This window comes from the organism of the source record quoted next, unplaced genomic scaffold, assembly GCF_019419815.1.
Source record: "Pyrus x bretschneideri cultivar Hongxiangsu unplaced genomic scaffold, Pyrus_bretschneideri_v1 Contig20, whole genome shotgun sequence".
NCBI lineage: Eukaryota > Viridiplantae > Streptophyta > Magnoliopsida > Rosales > Rosaceae > Pyrus > Pyrus x bretschneideri.
The window spans coordinates 5,711,276-5,734,825 of NW_025999502.1; the positions used below are offsets into that span (position 1 = coordinate 5,711,276).

Here is a 23,550-nt window from a genome sequence, read left to right on the forward strand (position 1 = left end):
GGTGAGACCTATCCCAAGGACGAGCGCAATCACTCGAGGCAAGGGGGTTATGACCCTTCTACATACCAGTGAGCGGGCTTTTGGTTACCTATATACTTGTGTTTTTTCCAGAAAGTGAAATGAAGCGTCTATATGTTTTATATGCCATGCATTATGGTTGCCCATTTAATTATGCATTATTAGTTGCATATATATATATATATATATATATATATGCTTGGTGTTGCGGACACACAAGTAAGTGTCAGGTAAGTTATGGTTTATATTTATGTTTAGTAGTGATTTGCGATGCCTAGAGAGCTCATAACCTGCACCCCCCGTGTTAGTGCTCCCGCCCAGAGTAGGGCATAATCCTTCACGTGATGTTCACCTCCCGCACCACACGTTCATCTTGGATCCAAGTTAGGTGCACAGTCCTGTCGTACAGACCACTTTAGGTGGTTCTGACTCGTAGGTGACCCGCGATTATTCGCCCAGTCTTCACTTGATCGTAGCACTTGAGCGTACTTATTTACACTCAGTCTTGTTGTACAGACCACTTTTGGTGGTTCCGACTTGTGTGCAGGTATAGTTAGTGAGTTGGAGATTTGAGCTCTAGATTCAGCCGTACAGGTCACGTTAGGTGACTTCGGCTGACAAATTTCATGGCATTAATTTGACATTACCTGAGTACTTGCATTTCTATGTAGAGGCATTCGTCGTGGGATATTTCTGTGCATGAGTTATATAGGCGTGCATACTATTTTCTGGGAAACTATACAGGTTTTACGGCGAACGATTAGTACTTTTGATATTGAAATAATTTTGAAAAGCTTTGTTTTTGCCCACTCACACTTTCTGTTTTGCGCCCCTCCAGGTTCTAGTTTGGATAGCTCTGTTTGTGGCTCTCGAGGGATTCATGGCATATCTGACAGATTATCACCAGTGTATGACCACCTTTGGGTGTGTTTACTTAGTGTTGTTTCTCTTGGACTGCACTAAGTCTTCCGTGCTCTGAACATCATAACTACAGTGTGCCACTTAGTACTATGGTTTGGTGGTATTCCTCTTCACTTGGAAGTGAGAGGTCTTAGGTTCGAATCTCATAGATGGCAAATTCGATACCAAATTAAGTTGCCTATTATGTGGCTTAGCCGAACTCCCCCTCCCTTTAGTGTAAAAATATAGAAGTACTCAAAAAAAAAACTATGGTGTATGCGTACCATGCGCCTTATCATTTGTCATGTGGCATTTCATCTAACTCTAGTTAACTTTCACATTAAATATTACTTTTTCAATTTTGAAAAAAAAATCAACTGAGTTTAAGTGAAAAGATACGTGACAGGTAATTAGATATATGGTGAGCATATACCAAAAATTAAAGTGGTGAGAAAACTTAAAAATTTAAGTCAGAAAATTTAAGACATAAGCCCGAAATGATTAAATAATGATTTTAGCATATTTTTTTCCGATAACTTTTTTAAAAATAACATTTATGTAGATTATCTTAATTTATTTTTACGAACATTTTAAGATAAAAATATTTAAATTCTGATAAGTAATTAAAAATCATACAAATACATAGGTATTTATTAAGTTGTAAGTAAACTTGATTTAAATTATTTTAGATGTTAGATTTAGTTTTTTGGGCCGTCAAATCTTTTTTAACCCATTAGATTTGATCTCATTTGATTATAGTCATTAGATCATAAGTAAAAAACAAAAATAAATAAATGTTTGAAATATGACAGTTTGGTGAGTCTAGAATAATTTAAACCTGCTTAAATCCATGGTGGAATCTAACTCAGAGGCATTTTCTTCCCAAGGCTTATTTTAGCTTAACGATTGGAGATGGTTTGAAAGGTTTTAAGGCTTATATTTTAAGTTTTATTCTATGGAACGGAGATGGTCTTAAAAATTAGCATTTCGGAAGATATTTCATTACATGGAAATGGAACGACAGAAAAATAAAGAACCAATTCAAATATACATAAGAAAGTCCATGATAAAGGACGAGTTAGGAAGAAAATAGTCCAGGATAAAGACGAGTTATGAAGAAAATCAGGTAACAGTGGAAATGGAATATGCCCTACCCACTCTCTTTCTTTTTCAGTGCTCAACAGGTCAAGCAGTAGGGAATATGCCTTGAAGAGTAGTATATGCGAAAGAGAGGAGCTTTAACATTAAGGAGGAGTTACTTTTAAAAATACCTTATGGTTTATTTACAGAATCTCATATTTATGATCAAAACAGTTTATATTGTAAATTATTATGTAAAAGATTATACTGCAAAAATATAATACAACTAATATCGTTTAGATAGATGGTTAATAATTCTTTTACCGAATGCATCTATCTATGATTATACAGCTTGATGACTAAACGATCTTAGTTTTAATTATTTTTTGTAAAAATGATCTTTATATAGTAATTTATAATATAAACAGTTCAGATAAAAATACGAAGTTCTATGAATAAGTTATGAGATATTTTAAGAAGAAGTTCCTTCTCAATCATTAAGGAGCTAAGTCTTTCTGGATGTTAAATATCTTTTGATTAAACAACATTTTGTTGGCCACGAAATTTATATGAATAGGAAGATTATATTTTTGCCCCCATTACACATAACTTACTGGGCACTGACACTAGTACAGGAAATTGTTATCGCCACAACCATTGGTACCGGAAATTTTTTCAGGTCTCGGAAAAATTTCAAGTCATTATTCAACAATCATGTAAGAAAAATAAGGCTTTTAGGTAAAATAGTTTTTGAGATTTGCATAACTCATCATTTTGGTATCTGATATTTGAAATCAATATAATTAGTTTTGTCCACAATCAATCATTTTAGTCATTGGGTGAAAAATTATGTCAAATAAGAATCAATATGACAAAATTAACCTCAATTTAATAAACAATAGGCTAAAATTATTTGACAAAATTGAGGATATTTTTGTCATTTTACCCTTATTTTATGGAGATTTTTCATGAAATGATCAAAATGATTGATTGTGGACAAATTTAGGAATCAATTCTATTGATTTTAAATTTCATGGACCAAAGTGAGGAGTTATACAAATCTCCAGACCATTTTGACTAAAAAGTTAAAAAATAACAATATGTACAATTTTTTCTTTTTTAATTATATCTTTGCTGTGTGAGTTATTATTTTTTAGTATGGATACACATTAAAATTAGAGAACTTAAGAATCATCACTTAGCAAGTTTTTTTCAAAAGTCACTATTGACCTTTAACCTTAAAGAAATTTTATAGTTTGATCGCTGAAAAATTTGATCCACGGGTCACCTGAAAAATGTTGGTCAGCTTTAAAATGTGATAAGACCAAGTTGCAAGTATGTAATTATGTTAAAATATAAAAGTGCTTATGATATTATGTTGGTTGACTTTTTTTTATTGATTAGAAATAATGTAGTCCTAATTCATTTTTAACGCTTTTAACGGAAATTGAAGTTTAGACATCTTTAACTGAAAAAGAATACCAATAAATTGTAATACGGATTTTTTTCTTAAGATTGAAATTTAAAAATGAAATAAAGTGAACTAAACCCGTATGCAAATTGCGATGTTATTACTGGGGCCTGGATCCTCTCCGAGGCAAACCCTTGGGATACTGCTTAGCGACAAACATAGGCCGTTAGATTTCAATTCAACGGCTACAAACATGAGGTTCATTTTAAAGTTATAATAATTATAACCGTTGCATTGAAATCTAATAGGTGTTGCTCAGCAGGATCCGCGGGTTTGCCTCGGAGAAGATCCAGTTCCGTTATTACTGAATTTCAGGTCTGCAAGTCCGAGTTGTGAGAGTACCCTCTCACTCTCTCTATATAAAGAGTCGTGCTTTTACAACACACACTCGCTTGTCTCGTGTCTGAACCTCTTCCTCCACCTGAAACCCTGCCGCATGCTTTTTCTTCTTCTTCAACTTTCTCGTGCCCAGATCATCAGCTGCCCGTTTTCCTGTAACCCCCCCGCCCTTTCTTCATCTGGGTCTCACGGGATTTGCTTTGCTTCCCACTCTTTCGTCTTTTTTTTTCCTTCTTCTTTTTACTCAAAATATACCACCAAAAAAAGAAAGGATTTGATAGAGTCTGTATCCCACTTGAATTGGGTTTATAGTCCCTCTGAAACTCAATTTAATCCACTCATTTTCCCTTTCGGATTCGCTTGTTTTCGATCGTTAATAGCGTGCATATATCTGCTGCTTAAAACCCCAGAGGGAGAGAGCAGTCCAGAAACTTAGAGAGAGCGAGAGAGTCTAGAGAGAGAGAGAGAGAGAGAGAGAAGGCGGCCATGGCTGCAAAGAACCTGGAGAAGATGGCTTCGATTGACGTCCAGCTGAGGCTGCTGGCACCTGGGAAGGTCTCTGAGGATGACAAACTGATTGAGTACGATGCTCTGCTGTTGGATCGTTTTCTTGATATTCTTCAGGATTTACACGGAGAGAGTCTCAGAGAAACGGTATTTTCTACTTTTATTTATTTATTTTCTTAATTGTTAATCAACTTATTTGTTATAATTTGATTACTTTTTGGCAAATTTGATAAATAATGCATGCTAGTTTTGATCAGGTTGCTTCCATTTATCTGGCGTTTAGTGCATACCTCGGTATTATCGCATCGTTTGGGAATATTTGACAATTTTCTTTTGCTTAATTTTTAATTAAAATATGATAAATTGATGGGGTTTTGGTTTAATCTTGACTGATAGAGAAAAAAAAAAATAAAGGATATAGTTTTTTTGACGTGTGAATTTTCACTCAAAAGGTTGTTAATTTTAAATGATTAAACGAGTAATTGATTGACTTTTGTAATGTAAATCGGACTAGGTGCAAGATTGTTATGAGCTTTCTGCGGAATATGAAAGAAAGCAGGACCCTCAAAAGTTGGCGGAACTTGGGAATGTGCTAACGAGTTTGGATCCCGGGGACTCCATAGTCATTGCTAAATCCTTTTCTCACATGCTTAACTTGGCCAATTTGGCCGAGGAAGTTCAGATTGCGTACCGGAGGAGGATCAAGATGAAGAAGAAGGGAGACTTTGCTGATGAGGCTTCAGCTACTACGGAGTCAGACATTGAAGAGACTCTCAAGAGGCTTGTGGGGGACCTGAAAAAGTCCCCAGAAGAAGTTTTTGATGCCTTGAAGAACCAGACCGTAGATTTGGTATTCACTGCACATCCTACTCAGTCTGTTCGCAGGTCTTTGCTCCAAAAGCATGCAAGGTTAGGATTCCACTTACGTTTGACAAATTGTGGAAGCCTGGTGGTTAAGCAACTGGCTCAGTTTATGCTTATTATCCGTCCTCACTTTGCACTTCTATAAGACATTCATGTGTGGGAATTGACATGTTATATTCTATAGGTGCAAGAGTTTTATGGTTTGTTGTTCTTTTAGTTGACATTGTGTTATTTTGACCCTTGCTCTCAGGATAAGAAATTGTTTGACGCAGTTGAATGCTAAGGACATTACGCCTGATGATAAGCAGGAACTCGATGAGTCTTTACAAAGGGAGGTATGTAGAAACCAATGGTGGAATATTATTCCTTGATATTATAGGCCAAACTTGATTTTCAAAAATCAGTTTCTCTGAATTTGGCAACCGGCTTCCTTAAATTTGCTGAAAAAATACAATGCAGATGCACCCAGATTCCAATACCTCTCTCTCAAAAGCTTGGATATTCAATTTAAGTAATTTACCTTTTTTGGCTGTAGATTCAAGCTGCATTTCGTACAGATGAAATCCGAAGGACTCCTCCAACCCCTCAAGATGAGATGAGGGCAGGAATGAGCTACTTCCATGAGACAATTTGGAAAGGCGTACCGAAATTCTTACGTCGTGTTGACACTGCTTTGAAGAACATAGGGATAAATGAACGTGTTCCTTACAATGCCCCTCTCATTCAGTTTTCTTCTTGGATGGGTGGGGATCGTGATGGTATGTTCATCTCATGCTATTATTGGATGAGTTAGTTTTTCCTTACACGGTGCTGCTTTTTTCACTGTCGCATTTCTCTCCCCTCTCACTTTAAAAGAATTCCTTAAAAATTATTCTGTTGGTTCTGTAGCTTAAATATGCTTGAAATGGACTGCAGGAAACCCCAGGGTCACTCCTGAAGTTACTCGGGATGTGTGCTTATTGGCTAGAATGATGGCTGCTAACTTATACTTCTCCCAGATAGAGGATCTTATGTTTGAGGTGTCAAAAGGATCATTACTTCTGCTTGATTGTTTTTTTATATTGATCTGCAGAGTACTTAAATATTTCTTTTTTCTTTCCTCATGCATTTGTTATTACCCTTTTTTCCCACAGTTATCCATGTGGCGATGCAATGATGAGCTTCGTGCTCGTGCTCATGAACTTCATAGGTCTTCAAAGAAGGATGCGAAACACTACATAGGTATGCAATCCAGACGAGTTCATGTTTTTACCATCCTTGAAACTATTTGAATATCCATCGAAACTTCAATCTTTGTCCTTCTATGATATTTATAGTAGCTCTCTATCTTTAATTCTTCGAAAAGGAAGTTGAGTTTTTAGACATACCTAATCATTGACATTGGTAGAAAAGTCTCCTGGTTTTTTTATTTATAGTAGCTCTCGATCTTTAATTCTTCGAAAAGGAAGTTGAGTTTTTAGACATACCTAATCATTGACATTGGTAGACATTGGTAGAAAAGTCTCCTGGTTTTTTATATTTATAGTAGCTCTCTATCTTTAATTCTTCGAAAAGGAAGTTGAGTTTTTAGACATACCTAATCATTGACATTGGTAGAAAAGTCTCCTGGTTTTTTATATTTATAGTAGCTCTCTATCTTTAATTCTTCGAAAAGGAAGTTGAGTTTTTAGACATACCTAATCATTGACATTGGTAGAAAAGTCTCCTAGTTTTTTCAACTTGAGTTTCTATTATGTGTAAAATACAAGTTTGAAATTAAATTTTAAAGGATTTTGTTAGTTTGTTTTTAATTATTCCTTTTTGGATGCAGAGTTTTGGAAACAAATTCCTCCAAATGAGCCTTATCGAGTTATTCTTGGAGATGTAAGAGACAAGCTTTACAATACACGTGAACGTGCTCGCCAATTATTAGCCAATGGAGTCTCTGACATTCCTGAGGACACAACGTTTACCAATGTTGAACAGGTATCTCGTAACCACAAGATTTATGAGTTTCGTTGTGAAATTGTAAAAGATTGAATTTCCAAGATACCAAAATTTACGATAAGCGGAGCTTTAATGTCAGGAAGCCTTTCAATAAATTTACAATAGATGTTCAGTATACAAATTGTGTTTGAACCTTCAGGCTCATGCAACGTTTATTGTAGTAGAGCTGATTGTGTTTTTGCTCCCTTGTAGTTTCTGGAGCCTCTCGAACTTTGTTACCAGTCACTCTGCTCCTGTGGCGATCGGGCAATTGCTGATGGAAGCCTTCTTGATTTCTTACGACAAGTTTCTACTTTTGGGCTGTCTCTTGTGAGACTAGACATACGACAAGAATCAGACAGGCACACTGATGTCCTCAATGCTATAACAAAGCACCTGGAGATAGGATCTTATCGAGAATGGTCTGAGGAGCGTAGGCAAGAATGGCTCTTGTCTGAGCTTCGTGGCAAGCGGCCCCTTTTTGGCGCTGATGTTCCCAAGACTGAAGAAATTGCTGATGTGCTGGACACGTTCCATGTCATTGCAGAACTTCCCTCAGACAATTTTGGTGCTTATATTATATCAATGGCAACATCCCCATCTGATGTTCTCGCTGTTGAGCTTTTACAACGTGAATGTGGTGTGAAGGAGCCACTAAGGGTTGTTCCATTGTTTGAGAAGCTTGCTGATCTTGAGGCTGCTCCTGCTGCTGTGGCTCGTCTCTTTTCTATAGACTGGTACAAAAACCGGATCAATGGGAAGCAAGAAGTCATGATAGGGTACTCAGATTCCGGAAAGGATGCTGGTCGTCTATCTGCAGCATGGCAGTTATACAAGGCTCAGGAAGAGCTCGTAAAGGTCGCAAAAAAATTTGGGATTAAGCTTACGATGTTTCATGGTCGAGGTGGAACAGTTGGAAGAGGAGGAGGGCCCACCCATCTTGCTATATTGTCTCAGCCACCCGACACTATTCATGGTTCGCTTCGTGTTACAGTTCAAGGTGAAGTTATTGAACAATCATTTGGGGAGGAGCACTTGTGCTTTAGAACACTCCAGCGTTTCACAGCAGCTACACTTGAGCACGGAATGCGCCCTCCCGTCTCCCCAAAGCCAGAATGGCGTGCACTCATGGATGAAATGGGCGTCATTGCAACAGAGGAATATCGGTCAATAGTTTTCCAGGAGCCCCGTTTTGTTGAATACTTTCGCCTCGTAAGTATCCCATTTATCCAGCATGATAGTCCTTTGCATATCTATCTATCTTCTCTCTCTCTCTCTCTCTCTCTCTCTCTCTCTCTCTCTCTCTCTCTCTATATATATATATATAATATTATACGTATAATTTTATGTGCATATATATAAACTAATCATTTAATTCATACAAAATCCTTAAAAACAATGTATGGTTTTCTTTTTTGGGATCATATGTTAGTCAACTAGTTGCAGAAATCACTCTCCTGTTCTTGCTCTACTTTCGCTACCTTAAATGAAATCGACTCGATTGTTTTCTTATAAAGCTCCCATTTATCCTCATCACGTCACTGAATTAGCTAATAATTATTTTTCTGTAATAGTTTGCTGAGAAAGATGAAAATGCTAACAAACTCATAAATGTGTTATTCCCTTGGAAAATGCAGGCAACACCAGAGATGGAGTACGGTCGAATGAACATTGGGAGTCGTCCTTCAAAACGAAAGCCAAGTGGAGGCATTGAATCACTTCGTGCAATCCCATGGATCTTTGCTTGGACCCAGACAAGATTTCACTTACCAGTGTGGCTTGGCTTTGGGGCAGCATTTAAGCATGTTATTGAGAAGGATGCGAAGAGTCTCCAAATGCTTCGGGAGATGTATAATCAGTGGCCTTTCTTCAGAGTCACAATTGATTTAATTGAGATGGTGTTTGCCAAGGGTGATCCCGGTATTGCCTCTCTGTATGACAAGCTTCTCGTGTCAGAAGACCTATGGTCATTTGGAGACCGATTGAGGGCCAACTATGAACAAACTAAGCTCCTCGTCCTCCAGGTAATGCAACACATAAATTACTGACACAAGGACTGTTTAGGCAGACCTTAATACTTTTAACATTGCAAAAGACGTAAACGGGATGATTCTCTTTCACAAAGATATTATCTTCATAGGCAATTTGTTTCTTCTGTTCTTTCTTTTGAAGCTTCGACTGTAAAACCATAAGAGCATTTCTCTGAGGCTAATTTTAATCTGGACCATGTGCAGTGCTCTAAGTGGTTTTATTACTAATATTTTGAGAAACTAATCTCAGTTTGTGTTAATTTTGTAGGTTGCTGGACATAAGGCTCTTCTGGAAGGAGATCCCTACTTGAGGCAGCGACTCCTCCTACGTGATTCATACATCACGACACTTAATGTGTGCCAAGCCTATACACTGAAGCAAATTCGTGATCCAAACTACCATGTCAAAGTAAGGCCTCATTTGTCGTCGGAGTACATGGAAACAACCACCAAGCCGGCAGCAGAGCTTGTGAAGCTCAATCCAACGAGCGAGTATGCTCCTGGTCTGGAAGACACTCTAATCCTGACCATGAAGGGTATTGCTGCTGGTATGCAGAACACCGGTTGAAGCTCAAGTATCTTGCATCTCGGTAGATATGTTCAAACACATAAAGTATGGTACGAAATGGGTGCTCTCTGCTTTTTAAGCGCTCTAAACCTCCATAGAATAAAAACTTGTGTAATAAGTTGAATAAACCCATGATTTTGGTTTGTGAGAACCAGAATTTGTAATCTATGGCTTTTCTTCTTGTGGAAATCTTATGTTTCTGGTTTCGTTTTCGCAACCGTGGCCAGGGAACATGAGTATGATGGAACCGTATGCTTAGATATATACTAATGTTCTTGTTTACGTCTGACCGTTTCTCCAAACAGAGTGGTTTGGAAGTCCGTCGTCGATGCATGACTACCTATAATCTAAAAACCCCGGGCTAGATCTCTTCCGTTCGGCGGCTTTTCAGAGTCGAGCACTTGCCGATTGATATCCAATTTTCCCCATTATTTTTGTATCCGTAATAGTGCGAAAAAAAGCTCCGACTCCAAGTTGTTCAAGAATAGTGGCGTTGAGTTTCAACCTTCTTACCTTAGGTCCTGTTCTCCTTTTTTTTTTTTTTTTGGGTGTCGGTGATATCTTTACCCTTTTGGTGTCAGTTTGTCTTGATTTCTGTCAACGATGTTTTTTTTTTTGTTAAAAAAAAAAAACAGTTGTTGACAAGAAATTTCCACATCAAATTTTACAAGCGTTTGAGGTTCTCGAGTTGTGAGTAGTTTCTATCCAAACCGTATAACGTCCCAAAGAACCTACTCACTTATTTCATAAAGAGATATTTTGTGATTTGTGAATAAGACACTAAAGGCATGGAAAACTGACTTACACGATCACCATTCACCACCACAGATTCAAGGAAAATAAAAAGAAATCAATAACTTTCTCCCTTTTTATTCTTTTTGATGAATTTTTTTTATTTAATTAGAGAACGAAAAATACTTAGCTCCTTACGTAGTTATATTTTTAAGAAATCTTTTTTTTAGATAGTCATTTTTTGTGCATGATGACTTGGGATGGCAACTTTCGCGAGTTTTGGTCGGGTTTGAAGGATAAAAAATGGGAACGAGGATAAGTTTGGAGAAATTTTTGGGTATGATGTTCGTGCAAGCGGGGATGATATTTTAATCTTCAACCCGGATCCGACCCATTTGAAGTATATATTAATTGTTTTTTATAAAGGTATTGATTCATGTCGAACATTTTAGGAGAGTATAATGGTCACTACATTTTATTATTTTAGTTAATTTGGAAGATTTTTCGATTTTTCTGAATCAGAATATGTTTGATTTCCTATGTCGACTTAAAATACTAGAAAGAATATTTTAGATTTCCTGTATGTAACTGTTTAGTGATATTTATCTACACTTATAGTTGAGAAGAAATATTTTTATAAGTGAAAAATCTTATTTTTGAATTTCGTGAATGATGAATCAAATATGAGACTTGTCTACTTTATTTATTTATTATTATTTTTTTTTAATATCATATATTGATGTGATTTACATTGAATTTATATACGAATCTACATAGGCCTCAACAGAGATGAAGATAGTGATGAAATACCCATCACTCTTCTACCCATCCCTGTATGTCATTTTATTGCAGAGAAAGTTGTAGAAATGATCCATCATTTTTAACCTATCAGAGCAATGATTCATCATCTAAAAATTCATAACCATGGTTTTTAACTCATCAAAACGTGCAACTATGATCATTTTCGTCAAATTTGTCACAATTCCATCAAAACGAGTCATGTTGGAAAAACCATTACTACAATTAGATTAAAGTTAAAAGAACATTGCTCCAATTATGTTAAAGTTGAGGAATTTTTACTACAATTTCTTCTTCATTGTACAAATGTTTATAATTTAAAAAAAATAAAATTAATCTGAAGGATGAACAGTCCAGATTAAAACGTTTGTAAGTACGTGAAAGAATTATTTTGCATTGTATCTCATTGATTCGTTATCGACAACAAACAGCCATGGCGATTCTCAACTCTTATCTCTCAGTGACGTCCACAGCCACACGCATCTCCCCAGACTCAGCAACGCCACCGGTACCCGACCCGAGACAGACCAAGATCCTATTGCCCAAGAAGAAGCCCATGAAATGGTCCACCGGAGTTGCTCCCGGCGATTACGGCGGACCTCCCACCACCACCAAGCTCCGCAAGTACTGGGGCGGCGAGGATGACCCTCTAACCTCTGACGATTTCATTTGGAACAGAGAATTCATGGACCGCATGAAAAAACTCATTCAGGAGCCCAACTCTTCCACTCAATCCACTCCTGTCAAGGTTCCAACTTATTTAAAATCTTTTCCCTTTCATCACTAGATTCATTTATTTTCTGGGGTTTAGTGCGTATTTTGTTGTTCATTGATTTGGTGGTTTGTTTGGGTAATTGATAGTAAATGTTGATCGTTTGAATGGTTGGAGACTAACTGGTTTTCTTGTGCTGATATTTAGTTACATGTACGTTGATGTAGCTGAGGGCGCTTTGATAATCATTTCGTTTCCAGTTTGTTTTTCACTGAAAACTCGCTCGATAACTACCTTCAATTTTCATCTAAAACCAAAGACTGAAATGGTTATCGAACGGGCGCTTAGTAATCAATTAGACAAGTCCTTGTTGGTTGGTTAATTTGGCGCCTTTGTTGATCACTTAGAAGTTGTGTTGGGTTCGGTTTTGGTTACTGAATATCTGGAAGGAAAGAAAGAAAAGGAGACACTGCATTCTTAGCTATGTTGATTCGTCGCGAGATTTTTAATCGAAAGAGAGTTTTGGTGTAAAGTCATGTGGTCTTTTTATTTGTGAATGTTTTCTGTGGTTTTGTTGCGTGATGAAGCGTGTTTCGTCTGTAAACAGGAAAAGCCTTCCGGGTTTCTCAGCTTGAATAGAGTCATGGGCCTTGACAGGTTTGTAACTTCTCACGAGTAGGTTTTATTGTTTGTTTTCCTCTTACATAAAAATTGTTCTCAAAACTTGACTGAATTGTGGGGGTACAGTTTAGAAGTTGATTTGAGCAAACAGCTCACAGCTGCTCCTGCCCAACCCAAGTTAGAAGCGCAAGTTGAGGCGCCAGCGAAAGTATGACAAACGTCTTTAGTTTTCGATCCTAGTGCTTTTACTCAGGGCAGTTTTCAGTTTCGATTTTCATTTTCCGAAATTTAATGATTGTCAGAGTGCCAGCAGTACTGCTATCAAATGGAAACTGGCACCAACACGGCGTGAGCAAGATAAGTGGGATAGAGCAACTAAGGCTGCAACTGGAGGCAGTGTAAGTCAGACTTCGAAGGGTGCTTCTTCTTTTCAACCAAATGTTACTTTGAAGGGTGCTTCTTCTTTCTGTGATTCACACTTCGATCTAACCTGCAGGAAGTGATGTTTCGGGAATTAAGGCGTTCTCAGGAGGACCCAAAAGTAGTGGCTGAGCAGTATAGGAAGCAGTATTTTAGGGTACTTATCTGCAGTACCAGTCTACTATATTTTCATCTATACCATCGTTCTTTGTATAGATACATGCTCTCCTGGCACTACTACAATTAAAAATGGATGACATTCATTTTCCTGTTGCAGCTAAAGAAGAGGTTGCAATTCCTTACACTGGGTATAGGCGGTGTTGGATTAGTCTCGGCTTATGTTTCATACTCCCCTGAAATTACGGCTAGGTATGAACATTAAGGTTCTATTTTGTTTTTGTTTTAAAATCTAAGGTCGTGTCACCCCACATCTGATTTGTCATATTTTCCCTTCTTGCAAGAAAATTAGTGAATTGTGTGGAGGAGCGTCTTAAACTTTGAGAATATCTTATATGTGCTTTGTTCTTTTCTTTTCTTTTCTTTTTTGTCCCCTAAAGGCTTTTATGGCAGTCCTACATTTAAGTTATAAGTAGGCAGGCAACCTATGTTTATAAAAGTTTTATGATAAAGTAATATCTAACCTTAATTATGTAGAGCAAAAGAAATTTTCACGAGAGAATTTTGTCGATTGACTATGAGTCTGAGATGGTACATACGGGTTAAGGGTATTACATTACTGCATGTTGCATACTTAATTGCTTGCATACTGAAGGGCATTAAGAAACTCCATGACTTCACCATTAGGATAACTGGATAAGTGATGACGATGATGCTTAAGCCTTCGAGCCTTTGTAAGGTACAGTATAAGTCCATGCTTCTCCTTTGTTCAACCAGTAGAATATCTACTGCCGGTTTATTTGTGAGGTTTTGTCCTGCCTATTTGATTTATGAGTATGCAACCAAGTGTGGGTCTGGTAATGGTTACTTGCCCTGTTAATTCTAGGGAATTTCACTAGTGAGAGGTAGTTGTTTCGACGATTACAGTCTCAGGACATAAGATGGTGTTTTATATTGTACAAATTATCATTTATCATGGAATTTGATGCTCATCTATCTCTTATAACTTCAGCTATGGTGTTGGGTTGCTTGGTTCTATAGCTTATATGCGTATGCTGGGGAGTAGCGTGGATTCCATGGCAGATGGAGCAAGGGGACTTCTCAAGTACGTAACAAATGACTATTGCCTGATGTAAATGCATCAGCTGAATGTTTTGTACCGAGCACATATCAACGAGGGGTTTGATATGCAATTTATTATTTTCTTTAAATGCATACACACATACATCAAGATGTTTGGAAAACTCACACTCTGAACAACATCTAGCTAGTTTCCTTGATTTGCTATGAGTTAATTGAGGCTCATAACTCCAGAGATTATGATATCATGGGCCACCCACATCAAGATACTGTATAGTATTACGTATGTTGTTTTGAAAGAAAAAAGAAAGAACGTCATCTAACATTTTGGAATCTTAATGCAGGGGAGCGATTGGGCAACCCAGGCTATTGGTTCCTGTTGTATTAGTCATGATATTTAACAGATGGAATGGGTAAGCATCTGCACTCGCATGTTCCTCTTCGAATGTAACTGTACTCGTCTTCTTGCGTTGATAGATACTTCTGCAGATGGTTTCTGAAAGCTCTCTTAAAGTACTTTTCACACATACATGAATAATTGTACGGTGAAATCAATATCGAATAACCATTCTGAAAGTTCTGGGGTTATGGCTGAAAACAACAGGTTCAGTACCTTTTTTCTTTGCCTAACAAGGTTGAGTTCGGGTGCAGGATCGTCGTTCCAGAATACGGATTTATGCACCTGGAATTGATACCGATGCTGGTGGGATTCTTCACATACAAGATTGCTACTTTCATCCAAGCTATAGAGGAAGCACTTCCCGCAGTTGAGAAAGAGACGTAAGTTGAAGACAGACCTCTTCACGAACCAGCGGAATATTCGAGTGATGGTTGTGATGCAGCACTTGCAAAGGTTTATTCGTTTATTTTTCACGAGTTGCAGATAATTGGTTGCTTGGAAGTGAAGATATGTGCAGTGAATTAAAAGGAATTATTGTCTCGTTATTTCTGTTGATTTTTTTTATGTACTGTATGAATATGGAATATTGTAAAGGATGGAAAAATAATACAATTCTATACGATTTTGCCTCTGCTTTTGTTTCTATTCGACGAATGGGGAAGACAAGAGTCGAACTCTTTTATGTGGGTGTTATTTTTTAGCTGAAAATGTTGTAAAATTGGAGTTAAATTCGTAATGACACAAAAACCCTTGATTTTGGTTTAAACTTTATTAAATCCATATTCACCTGTTTAGAGAAATAAATATTGGAAAACAGATAAGATCAAATCCTTAATTTAAGGCTTGTTTCGATGTGCTTTTCAAGTAACTAAAAGCACTTTTAGAGAAAATATTTTTGGATTCCAGGAAGCACTTTAAGTGCTTCTTCATGATTTACTTGCATCTTTACTAAAAATTGGTTCTAAAAACTTTTTTACCACAAATAATTTCAGTTATTTTAAAAGTACATCCAAACGAGCTCTTAATTAGATAATATTTCTTGACTATGCTTTATCAAGACGCGAAGGTGGTCAGTAAGGTGGTCCAAATAACATTTATTCGAAACATGCAACACCAAGGAGGAAGCCAACATTGCAGTCAAGATCACTCGCTTTGAAGATGCGCCTGCAAACAGTGAAAAGCAGTTTAATAAAGAAGAATAAATGCTATTTGAATATAAGAGGACGATTTGAATATAAAGAAGGAGATAAAAACTCACGATTCAAATCGTCCTATTATATTAACTATCCTAAATCTATACATCATATGTCTAAGTAGAAACCTAATTCCGAAGAATTAGGCGAGTCACATAAAGAAGGAGATAAAAACTCACGATTCAAAGAAGAGAGAGAAGGGCACAACTCCAATTTATAAAATTAGTTTTTAGGGCACAACTCCAATAATTCCCAGGTTTAGTTGTCTGCATGATAGACGCTCCTTAGCATGAACCCTGTCCGAACCTTTAGACGAGTTGAGATGTAGTGAGATGGTTGTCCGAGCCCTGAGATAAGGTTCCAAATTGGGCTTTGAAGTTGGTAAGTCGGAGTCGTGCAAATTTTGTGTAAATAAAAATAATTTGGTCTCATAGCATGCCTTATTTTTAATTATGGCCCAAACAGCTTCTTTTCACATCCTATTCCTCACCTCTGCTCAAAGCTAGAAATGACACATTTGTTTTGGACATCATATCTCAACCTCTCATCACTGCTTCGAACACGACAGGCATGCCAGAAAATTGGGACCAACCGTGTTGTGGCTTTTGCCCGAAGTGAGGGTGTTTTAAATGCCTCTTAGCCCCGTCCCTTTCTTATTTATTTTTGTTTTTGGTTCTCCTTGCAGGGGCATCTAACGGTTATTGAATGTGGTGACTCTTCTCCCGTGTGATGGTTTTAATGACCAAATTTGGTTGGGGATAGTTTCTTATTGCGGGTTGATAATTTTTATGTTGCAATACCCTTGTGGTTGCTGGCGTGGTGGTAGCGACAACAACTGTGTTTTGCCTCAATAAGATAAAGATTAGTTTATTATTATGAGAATTATTATTTGCATTCCAAAATTCTCATTCTACACTCCAAACTTTCTATATTTAGAAAAAAAATACACTTTTAAGGAGTGTAAAATGAGATTTTTGAACTGCCAATAACACTTTCCATTATCTGTATTAATTAATGAAACCCTCTTTGTCAACCAAAATAGGGTGAAAAGACAACTTAGTATTCTATCACACAAAAAAAATGATGGGTAATAATGTAATTTCACAAGTCTAAATTTTACTATTTTTTATTAAAGCATCATCTATAGGTGATGTTAAAATATTTCTAATATTTAAAAAAAAAAAAACCAAAAACAAAAACCTTCCACTCCTCACGTTCTCTCTTTCTCTCTCTCTACATTTTCTAAAAAAATATGTTCATACACATAAAATGTGTAAACAAATGCTAGTTATTATTATTATTGTTTTATCTTCTTGGTGAATGGGTTTTGGGCCTTTTGGCTATACTCGAATTTTATTGAGTTACTTGATGTAACATGTAATGGGCTTTTCTCATCCAATGAAAAAAAAATAGTAAACCCTAAACCTTAGAAGCTCACTTGGCATATCCCTATTTGTCCCTAGAAAAACCAACAAGATTCGGATCCTTTTAGTGAGGGTGCTGAAAATTCTTGAATTGTGTACGTTAATCGTACATTGTGCGATCAATTTTTATCAGATATTTTTATATTTAATTTTAAATAAAAATATTTAAAATAATTTCTCATTGCATGATGTACGATGAACAGATATAAAAAGATCCGACAAGAATCTGAATTATCCCAGTAAAAACGTGGCACGTCGCATAGTCCACAACTCACAAGTCCAAAACGTGCAGAAGATTTGGTCTCAAACAGTGGCCGTGTGACTCGAAATCCCAATTCTGGCGATATAACAAATAATATTTTGAGCGGAGGACAGAATAAATAATTAAAATAATAATAAAGGGTAATTCTTTGACCCTTTATGTTTCGTATAAATATTACGGAAAGAAATTGGAGTTTTGAGCGAGAGATCAAAAGAGTCGAAGAATTCGGAAGCCCCAAAAACCTCAAACTGCAGGCTGCCAAAACCCTAGATTCGATCCGCCATGGGCTTCGCTACTGAACGTGAGAACTTCGTCTATCTTGCCAAGCTCGCTGAGCAGGCAGAGCGATACGATGGTTAGGGTTTCTCCCTCTCATTTGGCCTATTTTTTTTCATGCATTTTAATTCTTCTGCTTCACGCTGAGTGTGATCCTTTATCTGGAGTTTGATTTTATTTTTAGTCGCTTTAATTTTGCAAATTCAGTGTTTGGTTGGTGAGAAAGTGAAGGAAATGGGAATCTTTCGTTCGATTTTCGGTTGTATGCCGATCTGAACTAAGGATCAGTCAAATACTCAGTCAGTTAATTATTTCTGCTCAAGTCTTTGGTGCATTCGATTTCTTGGTATGACTATTGACGTTTTTTTGACTTCTGATTCCATGGAGATTCTTTGTCCTGAAAAGTTATATTAGTACTTGGTATATATTTGATTTGGTACAAAAACTTACTGCCACAGACTTCACAAGTGTTTGTTGTTTTTCTTTTGGAATATTTTGTACGATCGGAACTAAAGCAATAACCCGGGCTAAGTAATGTATGTATTGAAAATTTGGGCTAGGTTGAGTAAATCAGTGCTATCCACACACCCATTTTTACTTCTCACACACCCCTCTCAATTTTTGGCCGTCCGATCGAATGAATTGAAGAAGATTGGCTGAAAATTAACACGGGTGTGTGGGGGGGTAAAAATGGGTGTGTGAATAGGCACTACTATTGAATTTGTAATCTCCTTGATTTTATTTGTTTCAGTCAAAAGATGTAATTTCTAGGGATAAACCTTTTCTCAAGGTTTTATTTTCTAAGAAGTGCATCTGGGATTGTACTTGAGTTGGGAAAACCATCATTTAGTTTACAGTTGCCATGATTATTGGTCTTTGTCTTACCTAATCTATTGACATGGGTTGTTTTCCAGAAGATTATGATCTAATTGGTCAAATATTTGTTTAGATCTCTAATTCCAATTTTGACCAAGAAATTCTTTTGACTAAGTCATATCGCTTCAAAATCTCAAACTGAACCCACCTGTCTATGTTTATTCCAGATTTTCTCTCATGTTTTTTTGTGTTAACAACTTTAGCATGGTACAACGTTTTCTTTTCAGTCGTGACTAATGACACAATTGAAGGAAGGAAAGCAAGAGTGAAAGTCTGTTTAGATTTAAATAGGGCAATAGCTCCACTCTCTGTAACATGGTTCTGCCTCTGGTGAAAAAGTGTGGGTTTGTTTACTTGATCATAAATTTAAAATATCATTTTGTATGTGACATCTTCTCTAAATGTTAACAGAGATGGTCGATGCAATGAAGAAGGTAGCAAATCTTGATGTTGAATTGACAGTTGAAGAGAGAAACTTACTTTCTGTTGGGTACAAGAATGTTGTTGGTGCTCGTCGGGCATCATGGAGGATCCTATCATCAATAGAGCAGAAAGAGGAATCAAGAGGAAATGAGAGTCATGTGAAGCAACTCAAGGAGTATAGACAGAAGGTTGAATCAGAGCTCTCAACCATTTGTATTGATATCATGGCAGTGATCGATGAGCATCTCATTCCTTCAGCTACAGTTGGTGAATCAACTGTTTTCTATTATAAGATGTGAGACTATATTTCTCAAAACCCAAGAGATATCATTTACTTATTTGTTCTTCTATTGCTTTTGAAATGGGCATCATGAAGGTAAATAAATGTTGACATCGAAATAATTTGGTTGTAGGAAAGGAGATTATTATAGGTACCTTGCAGAATTCAAGAGTGGTGACGACTAAAACTGAGGCTGCTGAACAGTCAAAGAAAGCGTACGAGGTTACTCTCTTTCTCTCTCTCTCTCTCTCTCTCTCTCTCTCTTAACATTGACACTGGAAATGTTTATTTATCTTAAAATTGATGCCGTTGCAGACTGCCACCACCACTGCTGAGGCCGAGTTGCCTTCTACACATCCCATCCGTTTGGGTCTGGCTCTGAATTTCTCAGTCTTCTATTATGAGATCATGAATTCTCCAGAAAGGTTTGTAGGATGCTATTTAAAGGTTGATTACTGTTACGTTTATGTCAAAATTCCCTTCTTGATGTGGATACTATTTTCCAGGGCTTGCCACCTTGCAAAGACAGCTTTTGATGAAGCTATTGCTGAGCTTGACTCTTTGAATGAGGAGTCATACAAAGATAGCACCTTAATCATGCAGCTTCTAAGGGACAACCTCACGTTGTGGACTTCTGACCTTCCAGAAGATGGAGGTGATATTAATAATTATTTCAGGATTTAACAATGCACATAATTCCATCTCTACTAAAGTTTAGAGGATTAGTTCTTTGATTAGATTAGTCCATCCTCGCTCCACTTTTTTCCTTTCCGTCCATTTCAGGATTTGCTTCAGGTATGCTAGCCTTCATTTGATTGGATTTTAAATCTAATTGTGTTTCATAGGTCTCTTTGCTGGATGTTCCCATCTTTTACTTGATGCATTTATAAGTTATGCGATGTTACCATTCTTATGCTTATGGTGTCTGTTTGTGTACTTTTGAAGTATTTTCTTAGAGGGAAGAGATTGGCATCATGCTGAAGTCTCATCCACTATTGTAGTGTAATGGCATTAAAAGGTTGCATAAGCTAGTTGATGGACTATGTTGTTTTTTTTTTGCATTGAAGGAGAGAAATAAATAGGTAATGGAAGAATTTTATAAAACAAAATGCCATCCAACCTAGCTCATATTTCATTTATGTCTAGCAGAGATGATATCTTTATTTGATGAATTGATGTCTATGGATTCTTAGTATCAAATACCCTTCAAAGGAATTGTTCCTTGTATTTATTTAGGTTGGATAACCTGCTTTTGGTTGTCAGTTATGGCCAATGGTTTCTGGTGACAAACTTGTCACAATTATCCTTGGGCCAATATAGGTGTTCAGGTGCTATAGTCGCTCACACCCATTGAATCAAGTTGTACTGGATTATGGAAAAGAAACTTTAAAAAGCAAACATGTAGATCTTACAGGATTTATGTGAACAAATTAACAACTGAATGAATGTAGTCTTTACAAGTTTGTTGTAGTAAGGGCAGTGGTTTCTTTTTCCAAGTTTAGATTCTAGGATCGCATTTGTTGATTCGTAGTTTATTTTGAGGAATCTTGTTGGGTTTAAAAAAATGTATACTCCCAACAGTGTTTCTGCAACCTTGCCTGGTTGTTGGACTGCTTTCGTCTCTGATGTTTTACATTGTATGCCTTGATTCTTGACAACTAAAAGCTTATGTCTCTAATCATGACTTAGTGAGTGGAGGCAGGTTTATAACAAAACAAGTTTGCAGTACACACTTTATAGAAGAACTCCCTCCACTTATTTTTTGATAATTTTTATCGAATAACTAAAATTAAACAAGCATTTATAATTTACATTCAAAGAATTGGATTATATTTGTTTTTATTTAGGCTTTGAAATGATATGTGGAGTTCAGCTAAATGTTATTTGATTTTTTATTGTTCTTTGGGTGCATGAAATGCAATGATCCCGTTTTGTTATGTAGCGATCTGGGGTACCGAACGTATTGCTTAAAAAGTAGTCCATAATGTGAATTCCTTTAAGTTCTCATATAGCTAAAGTGATATTTATTCACGAAACTGTCCTACCAGTCACAGAACACATGCACGGGCTGCAAGAAGTTAGTATAGAGATTTACTGTGAAATCATCAATAGTCTAATATGAAATTCGAATTAAACTCGTTAGTGGACAAAATATTTGCTCTATTTTAAAGACCAAGCATCATCTTTAACACTTATTATTGCTCTCATTTTTGCTGCAGAAGATTCCCAAAAGGTGAATGGCAATGCCAAGATTGGCGGGCTGGAAGAGGCAACCGTGAGTATCTCACATATTTCTTAGCTGTTTGTGAGTAATATTGATGTACGACTAAAAGCTTATGTTTCTCTGGCAGTGATGCAGGTGGCATCTTAGGATACGCCGCGTATTATGGATCAGGGATGGACCTGAGTCTCGTTTCCTTCGGTGTTGGACAAAATTCAGGCGTTCATTGTTTACCATGTTATTCTGTAGTCATTTCTTTCCTTTTTCCCGCCCTGTCAAGTTGAGTCCATGTTATGTGGTGTGGTTTATAATATCATTGTATCCGGGCATGGTTCGATCTGCTTTGCACTAGCTTTTCATACTTGGTTACGTTGAATGGAGCACAGAGGATTAACCAATTGCTTAGGGTGATTTTCGTGTTTTAGCGAAAATGACGTAGCCCAGATGGATGATTTTATACTCGTGTGTTGTTTGTTTAACTGTTGCTATAAACCTTTATGTATGGTGTTAATCTATGTTACTCTGTCTTGTTGCTCCTTAATTTGTTCTAGGGTTTATAGTTGTAATGAGAAACGTTAAACACCCTTAGCCATAGAAGAATGCGGTATGTCATCCACTCTGCCACATTCTAGTATTGGAGAAATTTTTTCATGTGACTCGAATCAGCATGACAGGTGGAACCTATGGACACCTGTATCCTTATAGCATAACAATTTAATGCATTTAAATTTTATTAAAAAATCAAAATAAACAAGACCTAAACTGTTCCCAAGACCTAATATACTCTCTCGGTCTCCTATCCTGTCTCCTTCTGACTGGGGGGGGGGGAGATGGGGGCATTTGGGGAGACTAGGATTATAAAGCAAGTCTTGGGAACAGTGCAAGTCTTGTTTATTTGGATTTTTTTTAATAAAATTTAAATGTATTAAATTGTTATGCTATAAGGATACAGGTGTCCATAGGTTATTGGTGAGGAACACCGCCTGTCATGTTGAGGTGTGTGTTCCAGTCACATAGAAAAATTTCTCGTTGTATTGGAAGTGGTTGAGTACACATGGGTGGCGAGGCTTGCCTGTGATGGTAAGCGCACGCTAGTTTGGTTCGTGTCCACCAAGTTATGAACATCGAATGAGTAACCCTAAAACTATGCTGAAACAATGCGTTTGAAGTCATATTGCAGTATCCTTGTGCAGTTTCACCCCCACCTGATTAGCAAGCCTCGTGTCCGAAGCGCCTTGTATGGTTCATGTCCGGTGTCCTCGTCGTTAAACGCCCATATGGCATGAGCTTCGGAGTTTTATGTGTTCCCAAAGTTTATGGAGAGATTGAGTCCGAATCCGAATGGAGAGGACTTTAACGTTAACTGTGGACATATATTGTGTCTGCTTCTAACAAAAACGGAATCGTTTGGCATAACAAGCCAGCCAGAACATTTTTGTTTAGAACAAACGCCAAAGTTTTTAGAAGCTATGAGTTTGGCGCGTTTGGAAATTGGAATTCTCTCTGTTGCATTTGCCTGTGCTCGAATTATAGTGTGTTTTTCGTCTTTGTTTTTTCGTTTTCGATCATTGGGCGAGTAGGTAGTTTGTTGGTATTATTGCACGCAAGGGTTTAAATATATACCATTTTTGGTCTCTCAGTACTCTTTTATTTCTAACAATTGGATTGAATAAATCAAATAAAATGAACTGACAGAATTAAACAGGAGTATGTAGGAAAAGAAAAAAAATGTTGTTTATGTATCATTTCCCATAAACTCTCTTTGTTGTGTAGGTACCAAGGTGGTCCCCAAACCACTGCGAGGCAAGAGAACACGCATGTGAAGATCTTTCGAGGACTCTCTGAATATTTCGTACGAAACTCGTTTGTGGTCACCAAGTGTTTGATGTAGTGTTTGTTAGGTATATTTCGACAGCACTCGTCATATTACATCTACAGAAGTCAACATATACTCTTGATAACACTTAACATAT

General features: G+C 37.0%; 3 protein-coding genes across 3 annotated transcripts; all 3 read left to right on the forward strand.

Annotated features, from left to right (window-relative positions):
• Positions 1-3,828: 3,828 nt before the first annotated feature.
• LOC103945414 (phosphoenolpyruvate carboxylase 2) lies at positions 3,829-10,024 on the forward strand. The gene is made up of 10 exons (XM_048583959.1): positions 3,829-4,462; positions 4,830-5,224; positions 5,430-5,514; positions 5,715-5,937; positions 6,095-6,198; positions 6,313-6,400; positions 6,990-7,144; positions 7,358-8,356; positions 8,782-9,168; positions 9,443-10,024. Exons 1-10 carry the CDS (start codon positions 4,295-4,297, stop codon positions 9,740-9,742), a joined length of 2,904 nt encoding a protein of 967 aa, XP_048439916.1. The 5' UTR covers positions 3,829-4,294; the 3' UTR covers positions 9,743-10,024.
• A 1,634-nt stretch (positions 10,025-11,658) lies between these two features.
• Positions 11,659-15,253, forward strand: LOC103940052 (protein CONSERVED ONLY IN THE GREEN LINEAGE 160, chloroplastic). Its single transcript, XM_048584150.1, has 9 exons — positions 11,659-12,020; positions 12,592-12,641; positions 12,732-12,813; positions 12,908-13,003; positions 13,102-13,182; positions 13,303-13,394; positions 14,155-14,247; positions 14,567-14,635; positions 14,874-15,253. The coding sequence occupies exons 1-9, from the start codon at positions 11,706-11,708 to the stop codon at positions 15,004-15,006; spliced, it is 1,011 nt and encodes a 336-aa protein (XP_048440107.1). The 5' UTR covers positions 11,659-11,705; the 3' UTR covers positions 15,007-15,253.
• Positions 15,254-17,630: 2,377 nt separating this feature from the next.
• On the forward strand, positions 17,631-22,092 carry LOC103940055 (14-3-3-like protein B). Its single transcript, XM_009350128.3, is given in 8 exon segments — positions 17,631-17,856; positions 19,065-19,371; positions 19,490-19,538; positions 19,540-19,578; positions 19,672-19,781; positions 19,863-20,011; positions 21,576-21,631; positions 21,708-22,092. Coding segments are annotated over 8 exon segments (786 nt in total). The 5' UTR covers positions 17,631-17,783; the 3' UTR covers positions 21,711-22,092.
• Positions 22,093-23,550: the final 1,458 nt, after the last annotated feature.